The sequence below is a fragment of the Astatotilapia calliptera genome, chromosome 1 (assembly GCF_900246225.1).
Source record: "Astatotilapia calliptera chromosome 1, fAstCal1.2, whole genome shotgun sequence".
Taxonomy (NCBI): domain Eukaryota; kingdom Metazoa; phylum Chordata; class Actinopteri; order Cichliformes; family Cichlidae; genus Astatotilapia; species Astatotilapia calliptera.
In genome coordinates this window covers 40,495,343-40,514,775 of record NC_039302.1, presented here as the reverse complement: position 1 = coordinate 40,514,775, position 19,433 = coordinate 40,495,343, and the positions used below count along the sequence as shown (strand labels likewise).

Here is a 19,433-nt window from a genome sequence, read left to right as displayed (position 1 = left end):
GGCTACATTTTCACTTTTTTATTAGAGGAAGCAGTAGCAGATTTAGACAAAGACAGTGTTGCAAAGCACTGAGAGCTAGTTTGTAGTGAGCATGTTCTGACTACCTCTCTGCATTCATGCCTGCAGCACATTTGGCAACAGGTTCAGCAAAAAGTGACGCCAAAACGAACGCACGCCAGTTTTCTCCACACTCAAGCTGCATCTGCAGTTAGAGTTCACTAATGTTTAGTTCTGCTTTTGCTTTAAGGATGTCCCTACACCAGAAAGCACTGTAACATTTATTTAACCAAAAAAAAAAGTTTGAGTCCTACATCTTGCTGCAGAGCCAATTGCACGGCTCACTATAGTTGAAGTTGATTTTTAAATTGAGTCGGCCCAATCTGCAACTGAGAGATAAGTTAAGATGTAAATGGCCTCAGCTTTAAAAAAAACTTGACACTTAAATTGAGAAATTCTTAGTAGAAGTTTTACAGTATTCCAGTGTAACTCTTGTTGTAATATAGCACAGTATAGATGTGACTTTTGGCTTGAAAAGAAAAGACTGCTCTCAACAGAGGAATAAGAATAGGAGAATACTGAGAGAAATAAAAGTATTGTACCTTCCCTTGTCTGAAGGCTGAGTAATTATGAGGCATTGATGTGACTTTGGCAGATGGCTTATTACACTGAGGGAAATGTGAAAATTCTGATCAATACATAAATAACTTCAAAAGGTAATTTAAGGCAAGTCCCCCAAACAAGGCAGACTTCATGTAAGAGCTAAAAGACAGACACACACACACACACACATCCACACACATGCTGAGACATGCCAATGAAAAAACAGACCTTTAGGTAATTTGAATTCGCTCCCATTAGAGTGCTTAGAGAAAATAAGTTTTCAGGCTTGCACTGCAGCTTTCAGGCTCAATTCCAGCAGAAATTTGATCACTTTAGTCCACAGACCATACAGAGCAAGCAAGCAAGGAAACCCTTTGGCTCGAGGATTGCCAACAGCCCGATCCCCAGCAGCTCAGAAACGGTCAGAAAATGGAACAGAAATAAGTGAGGGCTGACTACGGTGTTAGGAATGAGGCGACCAAAACTAGCCAAGGAGCCGAGGACGACGCTGGCTTGTGTTGGAACACACGCGGTTGGTGAAGTGCAGATGGCAGAGATGGATGCTACCCAGAAGAGAGTTTGAGAAGTGGGATGGGGAGCGAGAGGAGGGATTCGGGAGCAGCAGTACACTGACTTGCTGTAGACTGTTGTTGAGTGAAATAACTATAATTCATTACAGGTCTTTCACTGACCTTTTAGCAGAGTGCTCACCCACTGTGCCCCCAGCAGAGCTCTGACAGCGCTACATGGTAGCCTGAGTCAATCCGCTCGCTCACACACACACAGACAAGCTCTCCTCACAATCTCAGACTTTAAGTGTTATGGACAGAGCTTGGCAAGCAGTCCTCCTTTCACTTTCCAAGACTGTCCTCTCTTAGTCATTATCTCTGTCTCAGCAGCGAAAAAGAGCTTGAATCTTACCTCTCATTTCCTGTCTGTCTCTTTTACTGTCAGCAACAAGATGCTTTCCTCTAACCTTTATTTTAAAGGCTATCTGCATAATAACACTGTACACACCAAGTTAAGTGCAAAATTGGGCACCGATTGACCATTTGAAGATTTCCGAGGTTGGCCCACCTGTGTGCCTCTCCTTTGGTTTCTAAATACATTTTAGAGATCTGTCTGAAACTCACCACTGCCTCTCTGTTTGAGGGTTTGTTTTTTCTTTTTGGGGGGGGGGGGGGGGGGGGTTGGCACAGCTGGACTTCTCAGATCTCTGCAATTAATTTGCCAAACAAAATGTTGTGACGGAAGATTTAAGCGGCAATAAAATTATTCTCTGCAAGCAATAGCAGCGTTCTTTTGTCCAAGAAGTTCACACTGAAACATTTGCATAAAATCATACTTGGAAGCTGCCAGGGGTGTCTGCAGTCTTATTTGTAGGACACTGGCTGACTCGGTGGAGCAGTTGTGAGTCAAGGGCACTTCAGCAGTGACAACGAGGGTGGAACAAGTGCCACTTCCTCTTTTTTTTCCAATTTATCCCATGAGTTAGGGGGGAGAACTAGCCCCATTCTGGATAGATTGGCAGACAAATGTCTCTTGACCCCCGGTTCAGCTGGTGAGACAAAAATGGTAGGATGATCAACGGTTGATGTTGTGCTTCTGAAACAGAGTTGAAAGAAAAATGTGAAAACACTGAATGAATGGCAGTTCTTTGCAGGCACAAAGATGTTGTTCTAGATTCATCACTGAAACATTCTGTACAGGACGACAACTACTTATTCTTTTCTGTCCTGGATGGATGACAGCATCCGAAGAAATCTGACATCATCCTGCCTGCTAGCAGAAACGTCTACTATATTTGTTGACCACATGGTTTTCTGGGGAAAGGAAGCACAGCAAAGTTTTACGAAGGCCACGGCTTCCATTAGTCTGCACTGCCGCCTTTTAGCTCATCCATGTCTTTATAAACCCAACCTGCTGTCTGTTTGTCTTTCCGTTTGCATTTTCTCCACTAATTCCACGTCAACTCTCTCTTTATACAACATGCAAAAACAGAGGACGAGCAGACACAACTGCTCATTCATTCTCTTGTATTACACCCTTGTTTTAACACGGCCGAGGCAGCGTTCCCACAGAAAAACCTGACTGATTCGCTCAAGTACAAACTCAGCCAATTACTCTTTAATGCCGCTGAGTGAGAGCCAATTGAGCCGGCAGCCCTCGCCAGTGCCACGAGAGACAAACGCATGCCGCTGCTTCCATCGTCGCAGCCTGAATAAGAACAAGTAAGAATTATCTGATCAGCTTCCAATCGATAAGTCACTTTCTTTTGCATTACGCATGTCAGCACACATCATAGAACAGCATTACACACCAGTGCAGTATAGCTTTAATGTCACCTTACAGTTATACCATTACTTCTAAGTTGAACAGTAATTTATTTGTTCATTTAAGTTTTACAAGATTAAAAATGCAAGGTCCACAGTAAGAACTCAGTACAACACAGGCCAGGATGCCTCCTAATACGGAGACTGGTTTTCTTCTTCAGTACTTTGTAAGGTGACCTTTATAGAACACTGTCTCTTAATAAAGGGGTTCTGATTCCCTTTAAAACTCCAAAGCTAAGATTCAAGTCTGGAGAGTTGACCATTACGTGGTTTCACTTTTTCCATCTTTGGTTCACACTACAATACTCATCTTCTGCAAAGCTTATGGAGATATATCCTGTCAGCTAGTATTTTGGTGAATCCACAGGAATTCCTGGTGCGATCTGTAAAAGTCATATCTCCAACACTTCTTGAACTAATGCATCTCCACTTCATCACACTCCCACTACTGCCCACACACACTTTGCTGATGTAGGCCTAGTCAGCTTGCAGCAAACATGCTGGAACACATCTCGGGTATTTTTGCTATTTAGCTCATGATCTCACCTGACTGAAGAATGTGCTCTCGATGTGCATTCATCAGGTTTCTTGTTGTCTTCTTAAAGGGGACATAACATGGCAATTTCCAATGCCACATTCTTCTTCTTCTTATATTATTATTCACTAGCTGGGCCCATGCCCTCATTTTAAGTTTGACAGCGTTTTAGTAGGTAAAAGTGAATGCTTTGATATGAATTGAGCTGCGGTTTGGGGAAGGCCTCAAAGGGACTAGAAGAAAGAAAAGAAGAAAGTGTACTTTATTGGTCCCCATGGGGACCAATAATAGCGATGGCTCCCAGGCCTGGCATATCCCCATGCACTAAATAGAAATGAAGAAGTTAAAGAATTGAAAACAAGGAGGGAGAGAGGGTGGGGCACGTAAACGAGAATGAACAGCTTGCAGAACTGCGGGAACCAATGTAGATGACAACCGGAAGGAGCCTGTTTGGAGGCGTGGTCCTGCTCCTGAAATTCCGATACATAATCTCCAATTCTTGGGCTCTACTGGAGTGGATATGCACAATTTGGCAGTTTACACTATACTGGGCCTTGATGCAGACCCTCATTTCACACTTTTCTGAAACAAGCCACTTTAGCCCCTTTCCCCGCACTTTTAAGCCACTTTAATGGCAAAATATTATCTCATTTTAAACGGGAAAGACTGGAAAAATAAGTGGTATCAAAATCAAACAACCAAAGGAATGTTTTGTAACTAATTACTTTAATTGGAAACAGGTCAGTGACAGGATTGGGTATAAGAAGAGCATCTCAAAGAGGCAGTTTCTCAGAAGTAGAAATTGGCAGAGGTTCATCAGTCTTTTAAAAAAAAAAACCTAAAAGGCTACATCGATAATTTGTGGAACAACTTTAAACCAGTGTTCCTTAACATGAAATGGATGTCTCATCAGTTATAGTACATACACTCAAAAAATGAATGAGGTGGATTGTTCAGTGTATATTAATTATTTATTTTCATTTTACTTAAAATATATGTTTTTGTTAAGTTAACATATGTTTTTCTAATCAAGTCTACGTAATTGTGTCTATTATTCAACGTACATAATACTAATGTGTTACTTGATCGCATAACATTTAAGTCAATTAGGATCGATATACCTTGTATATCCACAAGGTGGCAGTAATGCAAAAACAGTTGTAATGAAACCGCGCAGAACAAGAAGGTTTCACGGCTTGTGCCTGCTCATGCACAAGACTTCAAATTTAACTGAAAAAGGCTGTTTTGGCGCCAAGCTACTGTTTTTTTGAGAGGTAAGACCACTTTTTTCTTTGACTATGTTGTGTAGTATCTATATGTCCAGCATGGTTATATTTTGCGTTTGTCTTACAAGACATGTTATATCGTTTGCGTGTGCTTGTTTTACATTAGTTTTACTGGGTCCTGGACATGCTTATTTTGTGGACTGTGTAAGAAACATTTTTATTGTTTTTTGTTTTATTAAGGGATTAGCTACAGGGGTTCATGGGGTTATTCTTTCAAGGGGTTATTTTTCCATTTGCTTTCTTGGGATTCCTTTTCTGTAATCCGAGAGTCGGAAATATCGAATAGGATAGCAAGGATCGCATAAAGTGACATTTAAAATCCAAAAAGTCAAGGGCGAAAGCCACTGTGACACCATTGTTCTGCTCTATCAGTAATCTGTATTATGTAAAAATGGTCTGTAAATACAGCATGTTTCCTAGCGGAGTTATACATATCAATGTAGTTATAAATTACAGTTTGTGAAAGTACACACTTACTTTTTTAAATAAAATTATTCAAGACATATGAGTGGACAGACAATGGAGGTCGACAGACCTGGTGATAATTGCTTCTATAGAAAGTTAGCACATGGCAGTGTCAATCTCTTGCTTTTCTTCTGAGTAGTATTTTATTTAGTTGTAATTCAAACAATAATTTGCTTCTTGAAATTAAGGAATTAATTTTTTTTTTCTTTATAAATCTCAGATCCTGCCTTTACCTGCTCCCTCCTATACTGATGTGGTGTATGTGGTATTGCTGAGCTTGTATGTGGTATGTGAACTGTTATACTTTTAAAAACAAAACTGTTTTATAAGTTAAGTTTTCTTTTGTGACCCATCCCATGCCCCTGTTATTTCTTCTCCACATCTGAACCATGGTTGCAGTTCAAGGGCCTGAGGCATGAAATTCTTTTCAGATCAGCTGTGATCAATATTTTTTGGAACTTGATAAATAACAATAAAAGCTGTAATGGCTCCATTAGCATTTTGTGTAAATGTTTGTGTTAAAATTATAGCTTTAATGAGGTCTTTCTACATTAGTTTTAGTTTGTATATGTGTACATATAGTATGTATATTTACAGTACAGTATGTTGTGTTTGTTGACATATTTTCAGGTGGAAGCAGAATATGTGAGGATTACTACTGCTGCACATGTTCCAAGGCTTTTTACACGACTTGACCAATACACTGACCAGCTCATAAAAGTCTTCAAGAAAAAAGGAGGCGTTGCAGGGAAGAAAATTAGACAAACTTTGGCCCCAGCCACACAGGTGTTTATTCTGTTGGTAGCAAAATATTATGGCTAATAAGATCATTTTCAAATTTAAACAGCTAGTGTATGGTAGCTGCACAGTGCACTTACATTTATATTAAGCAAGACAAAGTTTGGTACTCAAAACGTTGGAAAATTTAAATTACCTAAACATATGTAAAATCTGATCCCTTGATTTAGGTTAAACCAGAAGTGAATGTTTTTATGTTATGTTTTGAATGCAAAGAAGATGATGTATTAGTTTGTCTTTACCTCCATTATGGACATATATAATGTGGTGGAAACCCTGCCCAACAGGTTAACTATTCATGTCCATGTGATGATTACCGTAGTTGGTCTTGTGTACATGTCTATCTGTGCAGTGGCTATGTCATTCATTTTGCGTATAATGTGAGTTTCTGTCATCCTAAAGTATATCTGTTTTCTCTTCCTGTATCTCTGCCACTCTCTACAGAAGGAAACCATTGAAAAGGGGAGGGAGTGTGTCCTCAGGGCACTACCTTTTTACCTGAATGAAGACCCAAGCATCCTCTTCAAAGAATAATTGGTTGGTAATTTTAGTTTAGTTTTTTATCTGTATTAAACCAAATTTTGAATAACTAATGTTGTTGCATGTTGTAATGTTGTTGTTGTTGTAATTTGCATGGAACCTGTTTAAATGTTTTGGGAAATCTTCTTGTATACCCAAACTATTTATATTTATCGTTGAATCTGTAGTCTAAAATAGTGGCGCACTGGGGTGCATGTTCCTAATATTGTGTTTACGTCATTAAAGGGTAGCTTTGGCCCTTTTTCTTTCTTTTTTTAAAACTGGATGCCATTTTTCTATGTTTTTGTGTCTAAGCTACAGCTGTTCAGAGGGAGCTGGAACAAATTACCCTTGCTATCTTTACCATCGAAAGAGCTGATGCCAGCACTCCTCCAGCCGATGTGGGTATAACCATCTAGTGTGTCCTGCATGACCTGGAAGACCTGGCCTCTGCATGTGCACTCTTAATGGGTGGGATATATGCACTGAATCTCAGTTAACCTCAAGACTGAAAGCTAAGAGACAATCAAAAGTATTGAGATTTAAAGGATTTAATTGAGAGATGATACTGCACCAGAAATGTTGAAGGGTGGTGTGTATATTAGCGTTCAAGGCATATTGTTATGAGGTAGAAATATGTTCATATTCAGTTTGTGTTACATTGTGTGCATTGTAAAGGTAATTGCAATACATACTAAAAATAAGGGTAAGTTAGGAGGTTGATCTGATATCCTCGTGTTGGTGTTGTTCCCAGATCATCATACTAAATGTTGTTCCAGGATCAACATTGCAAGTGACCAATCAGAATGTTGTGACGTCATACTTTTGCGACTTCGGGAAAAACCGGCGTAAAACAAAAAACTGTACTTAAGCTGCGTGAAACCGCCTCTGTCCGCCGATCAACTGACCCTAACCCTAACCGTAACCCTTTAATAAACAGTAAGCAGAATTGATATTGTCCTTGCAACATTGGAATTTCATAAATGCACGAATGGCTTGGAATAGAATAACGTCACAACAATGTGATTGGTCACTTGCAATGTTGAACCTGGAACAACATTTTCATGATGGTCTGGGAACAACACCAACACGAGGATATCAGATCATCCAAGTTGGGAATGCAGGATGAATGTATATTTTGTGGACTTTTAAAGACGAACAATTGTTTCCATGTTAAAATGTTTACATCTGAAGTTTTTTGCCCAAACACTGGTAAAATAAATGTTGACAGTGGCGAGTGTTAAATGGTTACTGCTGTGCTGTTGCAAAAAAACTGAACGCTGACAAGCTGTTTTATTGTTAGACCATAATGTTGGCATGTTTTGTTAAAGTTTTATTTGGGATGGTGATGTAATTTTCTTTGATTGCTAATATCAGTGGACTATTTATTATTATTATTATTATTATTATTATTGTTGTTGTTGTTACATTTTTTTTTTTTTTTTTTTAATTGTGGCTGTTGAGGTGGACACTTCACTTTGCATTGTTAAAGGAAAGCACTTCATTGGCATTGTGTTACTGGACTGACCCTACGCAATCATTGCAAATAGCAACTTTGCTATCCATTTTAGACACTAAAAGAAAAAAACACTCACAGACCTTACTAGCATCACATGTGCATAACTCAAGTGTCATCTTATCAATGTGTTATGTGATCTTCAATGCGTTTTTTTTTTCTCTTCTATTTCTGGTAGATACAGACATTTAATTTAAAGTCTTGATGTTGCATCTGTCTACATACTGTTAATTACTAACCCTAATGAGCTGTTGTGTTTTATTTTGGACTGGGTTTACACAAATGCTCACTGAATGTGTTGGCAATAAAATAAATTTAAAAAAATAAGTTGGATGTACTTAATTCATTTGTGTGGAACCTGTTGACAAAATAGATTTATGTAAAACTAATTAATAAAGCACAAGGTGGCTGAAAATATAATATTTGAATTAATCTAACTTAAATTTAACATTTTACTGCCACAAATAAGAAATGTGTTGAAGTAACTAATCTAAACTATCTAACCTGAAAATATATCATCTATGTTCATACAACATAACTTGATTTAGTTAGTTTTAAATATGTCTTGTTAATCTTAAGTAGTTTTTTTAAATTAGATGAACTAAAGATTTTTGCTTTAAACTAACATAATTCAATTTCGTGGAACCTGTTGACAAAATAATTTTAATTAAAGTCAACGTTTCATTTTTTTGAGTGTAGTATCATCAAAAGATTTTAGTAATCTTTTGATGATATTATGTCCGATACTGGTAAAAATACTGATAAAAATATTCAATACTGGTGGCATTGCATTAAAAACAGTCATGATTCCATTTTGGAAATCACTGCATGGGCTCACAAACACTTCGAGAAATTGCCACACAGTTCACTGTGTCACCCATAAATGCAGCTTAAAGCACTATCACGCAAACAATAAGTCATAAGTAAACATGATGCAGAAACACTGCCGTCTTCTCTGGGAAGTGAAATTCGAAATTCTTTTTGGCAGAACATGGATGGCACATCCTTCAGACTAAAGAGGGACCATCTGCCTTGTTATCAGCACTCAGTTCAAAAGACTACATTTCTGATGTCATTAGTATATTAGTGACTATGGAATTTGTAGGATGCATATCTGGAAAAACACCATCAATCCTGATGGGTAAATATAGTATGCAGATATGCTCCCATCCAGGGGACTCTTTTTTTTAAAGATCTTGGACATTTAACTAATATAATGCTAAACCACTTACTGCATTGATTACAACATGGCTTCATAATAGAAGAGCTGAAGTGTGGAACTGATCTGCAGTCCAAAACATTTTTATCAACGTAAAACATTTGTCATTGTCAGCAGACAAAGTCTGGGACAACATTCCCCTCCCAGAAGTCCAGAAACTGGTCTTATCAACTCCCAGATATTTGGACTTGTGTGTCAGACATTTGTTGCATTGTGTTTTTAATTTTGGATTTGTGTTTGTAACAAAGTCTTTTGCATGAGTGTTAGGAAATGCTCTACTTTGAAGTAACAGACTTACTGAGAATTTATTTATATTTATAAATCATTTGACATGTAAGAGAAACTGATTTATTTAACTGATGCACTTGGATGAAGTTCTCTATACTGTATCAGCTCATCAGTGCTACACTGAGAACAAGAAATGATCTGTAATACAAAATGGGAAAAACCTTTCAGGTAACGCACGTGCATATTGCCATATTTCCTGGGGCTGGGAAGTTGTTATGTGTGGTCATGCTCAGCGGGAAAAAGTAAACAAACTGTCAGGTTTTCAGTGGATAAGCTGTAGCACGGGGCAGGTGCTGCACCGTGTTTTTCTGAGCTTATCTGAAAACCCAGGACAGCTTCACACACCACACACACACAAGCAGACCTGTACTCACACAGTCATGCACACACAAACACCTTTATTCCTACTGTGCAGCTCTGCAGGCAGCTGCTACCCTTCACTGGCTCATTTTCAACTCTGAGGGTACGGTTCCTGCGGGTTTGAACTCCCAGTGATCTTTCTGTAGTGCTGTTTGTAGCTGCAATTTCCCATACTACCATACAGCTCTTCCTCAATCTGACTGTCTGCCCCGTCCAAGCCAAATGCCCATCTCATCCCAGTTTTTCTGCAAAAACACGATAACGGCGGCTCAGCAATGCAGAGAGACAAGATGGGTAAAGTCCAGCACAAATAACTTCCTAAATCCTAATTCATCTGTCCCCCTGGTGTAGCACACAGGTACAACTCGATGGTATGTGAACATCTCAGCAAGTAGGAGTCAAGACACGAGGCCATGCTATGTTCAAACCACATTTCTTTAGACTTCGGCCACCGCATCAAAAACCAGAGGCGAGACGATGAATTGTGGCCCCAACAGCGAGAATGCTAAAAGTCACCATGAACTATTCTCACATGAATTATTGCTACAAAGGAAATGATCTCTAAGGCAGTGATCCACTGCAGGGTCCACAGTGTATTAGTAAGAGTGCAACACTGTGTGTGTGTAAATATGTGATTCTCTTCACATTCTCGATTTATTTCAAGGTTTCACAGGTATATGGGCAAAAATCTATTCACAGAAAACTCAAAAAGTTGTAGCTGTGAGCGAAAAAGGCAATTATTTCTGGCTATTATTCCATAGTTCAAGCTTTAAAGGGCTAATCTGGATACCTTCTTCTTTCAGAGATTGTGACACAGGGGCAAATAACGCCTACTTTCTGTTTCATTTTGTTAAACTGGAAAAGGTAGATTTAATTTCACGATCTTCAAATCTAAGCAAAAACATTTCACATGGTGGAATTTTCTTAAAAAAGATTAATCTCAGGCAGATCAGCTACATTCACTGGTAGCAGTGATGTTTAGCCTCATTTGAAATGAGTCATCACCTAAGATGACGAATCAATATTATCCCAGCAATACCATTACCATAAGAATGACACAGATTTTCTTTTCATATGTGCAGTGAGGCCTCCCCCCCCCGTGCTCTTTATCAAAAGATTGCCTCTTTTTATAATAAAGTTCTTCATGATGCATGAAATGGGTAATACTAACACTTAGGCTGATTTATCGCCTTTTTATACCAGCCAGAATCTGTCAAGAAATATGGCAACGCATCAGCCGAAATGGTTGCAGCAACTCCGGTGGCACTAACTGTGACGCTATTAGCACCAAAGTCACACCATATTATCAGTAAGAGCTAAGAGGTGAGAGATAAAGCAAAGGAAAAGATGAAGAGAGAAATGTGCTGTGGTGTCAGTGGAGATTGACTGGAGATCGGGGACATCATAAAAAATAGCTCCCAGGAGCCTGTTAGCTTAGGGGACACATCAGAGAGCAAGTCGGTGAGCCCGGGGAGTTTGGCTGTTCCAGTGCTAAATGAAAGCGAGCAGAACAAACAGAAATAGCCCTGTTAGGTTTGATGTGTCTGCCCCACGCTAATCTTATTACCCACAGCAGGAAGAAAAAAAACCTGCACCAAATAAAACACTAAAGAAAAACAAAATAAGCGAGCCAGTGACTAATAGCCTTAAAAAGCCTTAAAAAGCCTTAAAAAGCTTGATCGAGCGCTTGTTAATTACCCTAAGCTGAACTTAGCAACTGAACTCTGACCACAAACGCCCAGCTGATGAGGTGGTGGAACAAATCCACCTTTCTGTGTAAAGCAAGGGGCGAGTCGGTGTTTGAGTTGCACATAAGAGCCAGAGAAGAGTTACAGGGCACAGCAGGAGCTAATGCTGCCATTAATGTGGGCAGAGTGACCCACGAGGGCTCTTGACAGCAGGAGAATTCTCTACAACAACCTCCTGAGACCATTTCTATGGAAATAAGCTCCAGCTCCGCATATGTGAAAATCCTCAACTTCAATCGAGCGTCTTGCTAACTGCTCTGACTTTTCCCTGATGTGCTCACCCATAAACATTTCCAAGGACGCAGCGTGGCGATAGCGCCTTTAATTTGAAACATGAAAGAGGAAAGAAGTGCACAGAAAGGGCACTTGAGAGGCTGTAAAAAAAAAATATGAAAGAAATATATCCACTATCTAGGATGCACTTTGGTTCAGTATTGGACGCATGCTGGGATTTCTTCTACCATATGTACAGAGCAGACTCCTGGGGTAACAACAGGCCATTTGGGAGGAGGGTCCCTGCAGCACTCAGCCAGGAGAATGGGGAATCAAATTGTTTGTCCTTCGATGATGCAACTGCATTTCCACATCAGCATGTCTGCTTTATTTAGAGCGGATTCAAGCCAAAGTGTGTCAACAACACAGGAGATTTTTTAGGCTGTGATTAACAAGCTGTCAGCAAAACAACGGCAGCGGCGGCGTTAATATTTGTATCCTCTGGAGCCGAGCAAGGATACAGTAGATCTACTGGGACTGTAAGAATATCACTGACAGCGTAAACAAGAGCTGATGAGGATAATAAGCCTTTGATAAGCCCATTAGCACAAACGTTAAAACACGCAGTGCGCTGAATGGAGGGGCATCATATGGTGTGACACGCCAAGCAGCTAACAAAGCATGTGTAACGCAAAACGTAAGTCGTAGTTAGCATTTCTTATAAATGCAATTAGCATTTAAGCATCAGATTGAATTTATCTGACTATACCCTCGCAAATAACATCTCACTTCTGACTGAATGTATGTGAATGAGACATGCTGTGTAAAGCACTTTCAGTGCTCGGGTAGAAAAGCGTTACATAAAAACCTGTTCGCATATTGCCACATTTGGACCAGCAAATGGAAATTTCAGTCATAATAATGGACTTAGATGCAAAGCTAGGAGATACATATGTTGTTACACAGGAAGAGGGAATCCTCAGTGCTCTTTATTTTCCTATTTTTCATTGGCTTATGTCACACATTTCTGAGTTTTAAGCTAAATCAATTAAATTAAGCCACATGTAACAATCATGAAGCCAGTGTCAAACAGCAACAGTGCCTCTAGCCAGCTTACCAGTTTATTTCTTATTAATTTTTTGTGTAACTCCTGTCCTGTCTCATAGCTATTGCAGTCACATTTATGATATGAATGCATACTTGTGCCAAACACATTTTGCTTTTCCAAGATCAGCTCTATAAATTCTGGTTGTTTTAGGTGGCCACTGGACACTGAGGTGACCTTAAAATTGGCCTTATCAAAAGAGATGTCACTCATCATCATTTCAACATTGTTTCTTTTATTTGTTTTAATTTTAGTCATTTGTTTTGTTGTCAGGTTACTTTGCTGTTTTCCAGCATGGTGTTCCCACTGAATCACACATGATGAATGATGATGAATGAGTTTCATGAATATATATATATCTCCTATATATAGAGTATTCATATTTTTGCACATTTTTACAGTTTTAAATCCTGTTTATTTACACTGGACCTTGGCCTTCGGTGCATCCAGTGTTTGTTACAAGCTGTTTTACCTGCCCTCCACCTGTTAAACAGATGGCTGCAGCAGCAGGTGGGTGGGGCTTCTGTTCTATAACGATCCACTCTTAATGACATGCAGAGCCAAGAAGAGAAAAAACATGTGCTTTTGCCTCTACAGGGATTACTTGTACATATAGTCAAAGAATGTCCTAAAGGCTTTCTGTAAGTCATCTGATTACATGTAAATGTTCCATGTATTTCGCTACATGAGTAAAATGTGAAGCATTAAACTTCATGGAATCTGGTCAAATGAAATATACTTGATTTGCTTAATGATTCATTATTTAAATATAAAAATCTTTGATTTTATATTTTTTCAGTTTACTCCAAATTCTTGCTTCATATTTAAGATGGCAAAGAATCAGTTGTTTGAGTGTATGCTGAACTCATTATCGGAAGGTTTGGTAATGTTTACTATGAGACTCTACTATTTTAACATTATGTATACAACAGAAAATAAAGACGAACACAGTAAATATACTGTAAGGTCAGAAAGCAACAATGCTTTGAGCAATTCTGGTTAAAATAAAAACAAAAACTGGAGAACAGCGGTGTCGTGTGTAATGTTGTCATACTGGTCAGAGCTTGATGATGGAGGTAATGAAGGAAAACGTAAAGGGTTTTTAAGATAACAATGAGCAGACCCAGGGCAACATTTTCAAGTAGTCCTGGATCTTTAATGCAGAAAGATATCATTTCGAATGCAGTAATACATTTTAAAATAAACAGCCACACAGGGACAGACCATCATCAGGGTGTGCCCATGTTTGCATTTCTACATATGTTCATAATGTGCCAAGTAGGTGCCTTCCTGTTTTTGCTTAGATTCTCGCTGGGTTTAGAAATCAGGTCTGTGTCACACATGCTTAAGGAGACACACAAAATATGCTCCAACTTCTTTGACTTCTATGCCTGAAAAAAGCATTTTCATTCAAAGAGATCCCCCTTTCTTCTCAGGACAGAACTTAATTTATTCTTTTTTTTTTTGTGAACTGCCCCTTCTCAGTTCAGATCTAACTTTTTTTTTTCTTTCTCAGAAGAAAGCAGCAGCTAACTTGCTGACCTCAAAAAGCAGCTTTAAACCGGATTCTTGCATTGCCCAGAAATGGATGAGAATTGCGTTGAAACTCAAAAACTCATCTTCACAATTAGAGATTCAAACAATAGCCTTTCATTGAATGCTAAGACAAAAAGAGGAGTGCTTTGCCTTTGCCACAGCCAATCAGCAAACATCAGGTTTTGTGATAGTCGGTGACATTACCTATTCTAACCAATCAGTAATGGTCTGGAGCATGTCAAATTTCAGTGTTATTCCTAAATCTGGGAAATTGGGTTTTTCACCCCTTCCTACTCCAACACTTGTGGTCATAACATCAAAACTAACTGGGGTAGGTTGATTAAACCCATACAGCACATAGTTCAAAAGTGTTGTGAAAGCAACACGTTCTGATCCCAAAACGTAACATACCAACGCTACGTGACAAATCGTTGGTATGTTACGCGTTCGGAAAAAAGAGAACCGTTTGGAATGAATCTAGACATGTACATTTATTTTACTTTCTCATCATGAATCGCTTTGGAAAACACTATCTAATATGGTTAAGGTTGTGGTCAAGGTTAGGGATAAGGTTAATGTTAGAGTTAGGATTAAGGTCAGGATTAGGGCTGGAATTACTGCTGGGCACGTCATTCTATTGAATTCCATCCACAATCCGGCGCATGTCATAGGGATACGGAAGGTTACCTTTCGCGTGACTATGAGATGCCTCGGGACATGACAAGTTGTCGGTATGATACACGTTGGGAATGAGAACGGTCTGTGTGAAAGGTGGCGATTGTGTTGACTTCTAGACATTTGATCATACGCCCTACTCTCCTAAAGCGCAAGGGATAATAAATTCATTTTTAGGCATGCACCAGATGCACCTACTGAGCCTTGTGTTTAAAGAACCCTATTGTAAATGTAGAGCAGTGATAAATAGGGTACTGGATGTTGCCACACCTTTGTATATCAGTGATGCAGTGAGAAATTGATCCCATTTATAGAAATAGTGAAATATGATGTTTTGTTTGTTTTACAACCTAATTAATACTTAATTTGCATCTGCTGGTGTTTATTTTGACTGCAATTCCTAGTGCTAAAATTAATTTAGTAATCCAGTACTTTTAATTTATTTACTTTTGATTGAAATGCATATAAGAAATAAACATGAAGTCTCATCAGTAGTTATTATTCATAGAATGCTATTTTTTGTGTCTTGTTATAAATTTAAATCTTCTATATCACTACATTTATTTTCAGTAGCTCTACATTACACTGTTGTTGACACTGTTATTTTCACTGGATGGTGACTTTTAAATGTATACTGTTTTTAGTTGTTTTTAGACACTTTATGGAAAAGTGTCTAAAAACAACTAAAACCACAGGTGTTGAACTCCAGGCCTCGAGAGCTGGTGTCCTGCAGGTTTTAGATGTGTCCTTGATCCAACACAGCTGATTTAAATGGCTAAATGACCTCCTCAACATGTCTTTGAGTTCTCCAGAGGCCTGGTAATGAACTCATCATCTGATTCAGGTGTGTTCTAAAACCTGCAGTACACCGGCCATCAAAGCCTGGAGTTTCGACACCCCTGCCCTAAACGATCGAGGAACCATGGACGGTCACTTCATTGACCTTTATGTGCACCATAAAAATGAAAACATTTGAAAAAAGTCACACAAGTTAAAAAAAAAAAAAAGAAAAGTCCTGTAAAAGTCTCCAAAATATTTACTGAGTCAGTCAGAGTTTATCCAAAGTTGTGAGCCAAATATCAACAATTTCAGCTAAAAAAAAAAAAAAGGACACGATAGGCGACTGAATGCAAGCCAGAAGGCTGAAAAGCAGCTCTGCTTAAATCCTCTCATCCTTGCTCAAACAGCCCTCTGTTTGCAAGTAAATAATCTCATCTTCACTTATTCAGTGGCACATTAAATCATTTATGAGGACGTAACGGTCACATTTAATAACAGCTCAGTGCCACAGCTAGACACAATCTCATGTTTATAAAATATAAGTGGAGAAATTAATATGCTCTATAAAACAATCATTAGGATGTGAGGACACACCATCACACTGTTGTGCTTTGATTATAACCCACATATAAAGATTCAATTACTCCAGTCTGCTCGGAAAAGGCGTAAATCTAAGCCAGTTTAAGTTGGGAGGTGATATTGAAGCCAAATCAAATATTACCGTGATGTACGTCTGGATCCCCGTTAATCCAGCAACAACAGAAATTTGCGATGCCTTCAGGGTATCGCAGGGATAATGCCAAGAGCCACGGCTCCACGATTTACATAGTTGATCTAACAATCAGTGTTTCCCAGCCTTTCCTCATACGGTGTGGGACGGTTTGTGGACTGAGTGGTGCTCTGGGTAAACCTCTTTACCATGCAGATCAAACAAAAGCAGACAGACTGGAGGGCTTGTGGCTACACAGCTCTCAGCACATTTAGTGGATTTAGTCTGTTGTGGCGGCGACCCAATGACAACTTCACCGAGCGCTGAGCAAATCCTTCAATCCACAGATTGACGCTCCCGAGCCTCTCAGTCAAATAAGGCCATTAGTGCCATCGCAAGTAATCTGGGCCTCCAGCACCCACAGATTGAGCCTTTTGCTCCACCGAAAAAACCCACGCGGTGGAAGCGCCCCGATGACCGACTTTTTCCAGACGGGCTGGAAACCCCTGAAAATGAGCGAAGCAATGGCTCCAGACTCGGATGCCGTGATTCACAGGGAAAGCCCAGCATGCAGCGTAAGGCGGAAAAATCCTTCCAACAGCAAGCTAAGTTTACCAAAAAAGTTTGGTTTTAGCAAAAGCTTGAAACTATCCTGAAAGGCTGTGTCAAAACTTCCTGTAAGTACATATTCCACCACTTTTGGCACATGGCTATCTTATTGTGTTTGTTATTGCCACCCTCTAATCATACTGACTGTATCACAATAAGCTCAAAACAGGAGTGCCAGAGCTCTATTGTCAAACTCCTATGAAAGAAGCAAATTGCTTATAAGTTTAAAAAGAAAATCTATTTTAACAACAGCCCCAATAGCATAATCAAAGTCCCGAGCCTGGTTCATAGCTGCTCTTTAACCGAACAATCCTTGTTCTCTTTACAGCCAGTCATCATCATGTCATACCCAGAGCTCATAACAAATCTCAGTCTGCAGCCAACGGCCTTCATAAACACCCTCCTAAAACAGAACAATGAATTTGACGCTTCAACGCGCTGCCACCCATTCTGCTTTTAACATCCTGTGCTAATAGACATTATGAGACAGCCACGCTGGCCCTAGCTCACCTGAGCTGGGGAAAAATATGGTCCTACCTTCACAGTAAGTAGAATCCCCGTGGATGGAGGCATAGCCACTCTTGCATTCACACTCTGCTTTAGTATTCCTGTTTTTACACTCTGAGTTTTCCCCACAAATGAGTCCCTCTGCGCAGAAGTCATAACCTAAAAGAAAAGAGCAAAGGAAACCTTTGAAATCTGCTCACTCAAGGCTATAAAAAGTTGTGTACAGACACACAAACACACACACATGCATGCCTGTAACACAAAGATAAAAGCAGATAAATGCACAAAGGAGCAACCTTGTTCCTGTCACCTACAACACTGTGGATAACAGGGTGCCTGAAGTGTACGGTGAGTTTACAACTTTGAATAAATCTGGTGTATTAATGAAAGTTCTCATGTAAAAGTGCACGTGCTAACGAGACAAAACATGCAAATGCAGACACACACACACACACACACACACTCTGCTGATGTAGGAAGATCTCCAAGTCATCAATTCACTCGGCTGAGTGAGCCACGGTGCTCTTACAGTATTTGAAGACATCCTTTTAATGAAATTTCAATTTCTGAAAAACCACAACTAACGCAACAGGTGGAGCACTGCGTCAGTTATACAGAATGGACAACTTTCAAAATTCAAAACACAACTACACACACATACACAAAACTGCAGTATAACAAGCTTTGCCATGTAATTAAAATACTGTAGAGTGTATTCTGTGTGTGCAGCTAAGATGCTATCTCAAGGCAACATGGAATAATTACAGCCGTGTTTACAGAAGAGTAGCAATGAGTGAAAACTTCCAATTGCTGACTTCCCCAATGACCAGCTGTGTTTCAGTCCTAGAGGAAATTGTGCCCAGTAGTTTAACTCTTCTCCCTCCCTCCCTAACTCTTCTGCCAGGGCTGAAAAATGAAGCCAAACGATGAAGTGCCAGTTCCTCAAATGGCCACTTGAGACTATCTACAAAAGCCAGTTAATCTCCACTGGGTACACATCAAAGTGCCCAACTTGCTAGGAGGAATAAACATGTTTATGCCTAGTACAAAAGAAGAAAAAGGTTCTGGTCATGGTAACAGGTGAATTTCTATGTAAGTCACCCATTTAAATATTGAAGTCCTGCATGATAAAGGGGCCTCTTGGTTACAAGTAGATGCTGGCACAGGTGGCTGGAGCCACTAGCTGCCTGCTAGACATTACCTCAGCTAACTGGAGTAGCTGAGCTGGACCTCTTGACTGTCCTTTTGTGGTGCTGGTGCTGTTTGGAGTGTTGATGTGATTATCTGACAAATAACAGGGCTTGCTGTGAGGTTAATTGCACTGATGATATTGATGTTTTTTTTTCCCCTTTGGCAATAATTAACAAGTACCTAGTTGTAGCTAGTTAGATGATAACTTCAAACTCTGGTCTCCTGCCTGTGTGTGATCATTTCTGCCTACCTAGATAGAGAACAGCTACATCTATCATTCATCTGTGCTCTGTGATCTGAACCAAGCCAGAGTGAGACTCATGCACATGCACAAAAATGTGACCCGACAGAGAGACAGACAGACAAAAAGACAGACAGACATAGATGATTGTCTCCTGCTCAGTAGGTACGAGTTGATATAGCCCATCATGTCCTGTAATG

At 39.5% G+C, this 19,433-nt stretch overlaps 1 protein-coding gene and 1 long non-coding RNA gene across 2 annotated transcripts in view; one reads left to right on the top strand and one right to left on the bottom strand.

The window, feature by feature from the left end:
- Positions 1 to 19,433, bottom strand: part of LOC113027985 (protein kinase C-binding protein NELL1) — a 309,284-nt gene that overhangs the window by 167,189 nt on the left and 122,662 nt on the right. The window contains exon 12 of the mRNA XM_026177879.1: positions 17,832 to 17,960. Within this exon, the coding sequence (XP_026033664.1) occupies positions 17,832 to 17,960 (129 nt within the window). The remainder of the gene's footprint in view (positions 1 to 17,831; positions 17,961 to 19,433) is intronic.
- Positions 4,438 to 7,276, top strand: LOC113027992 (uncharacterized). Its single transcript, XR_003273176.1, has 4 exons — positions 4,438 to 5,505; positions 5,850 to 6,005; positions 6,462 to 6,554; positions 6,852 to 7,276. It is a non-coding gene; the product is annotated as an uncharacterized LOC113027992 (long non-coding RNA).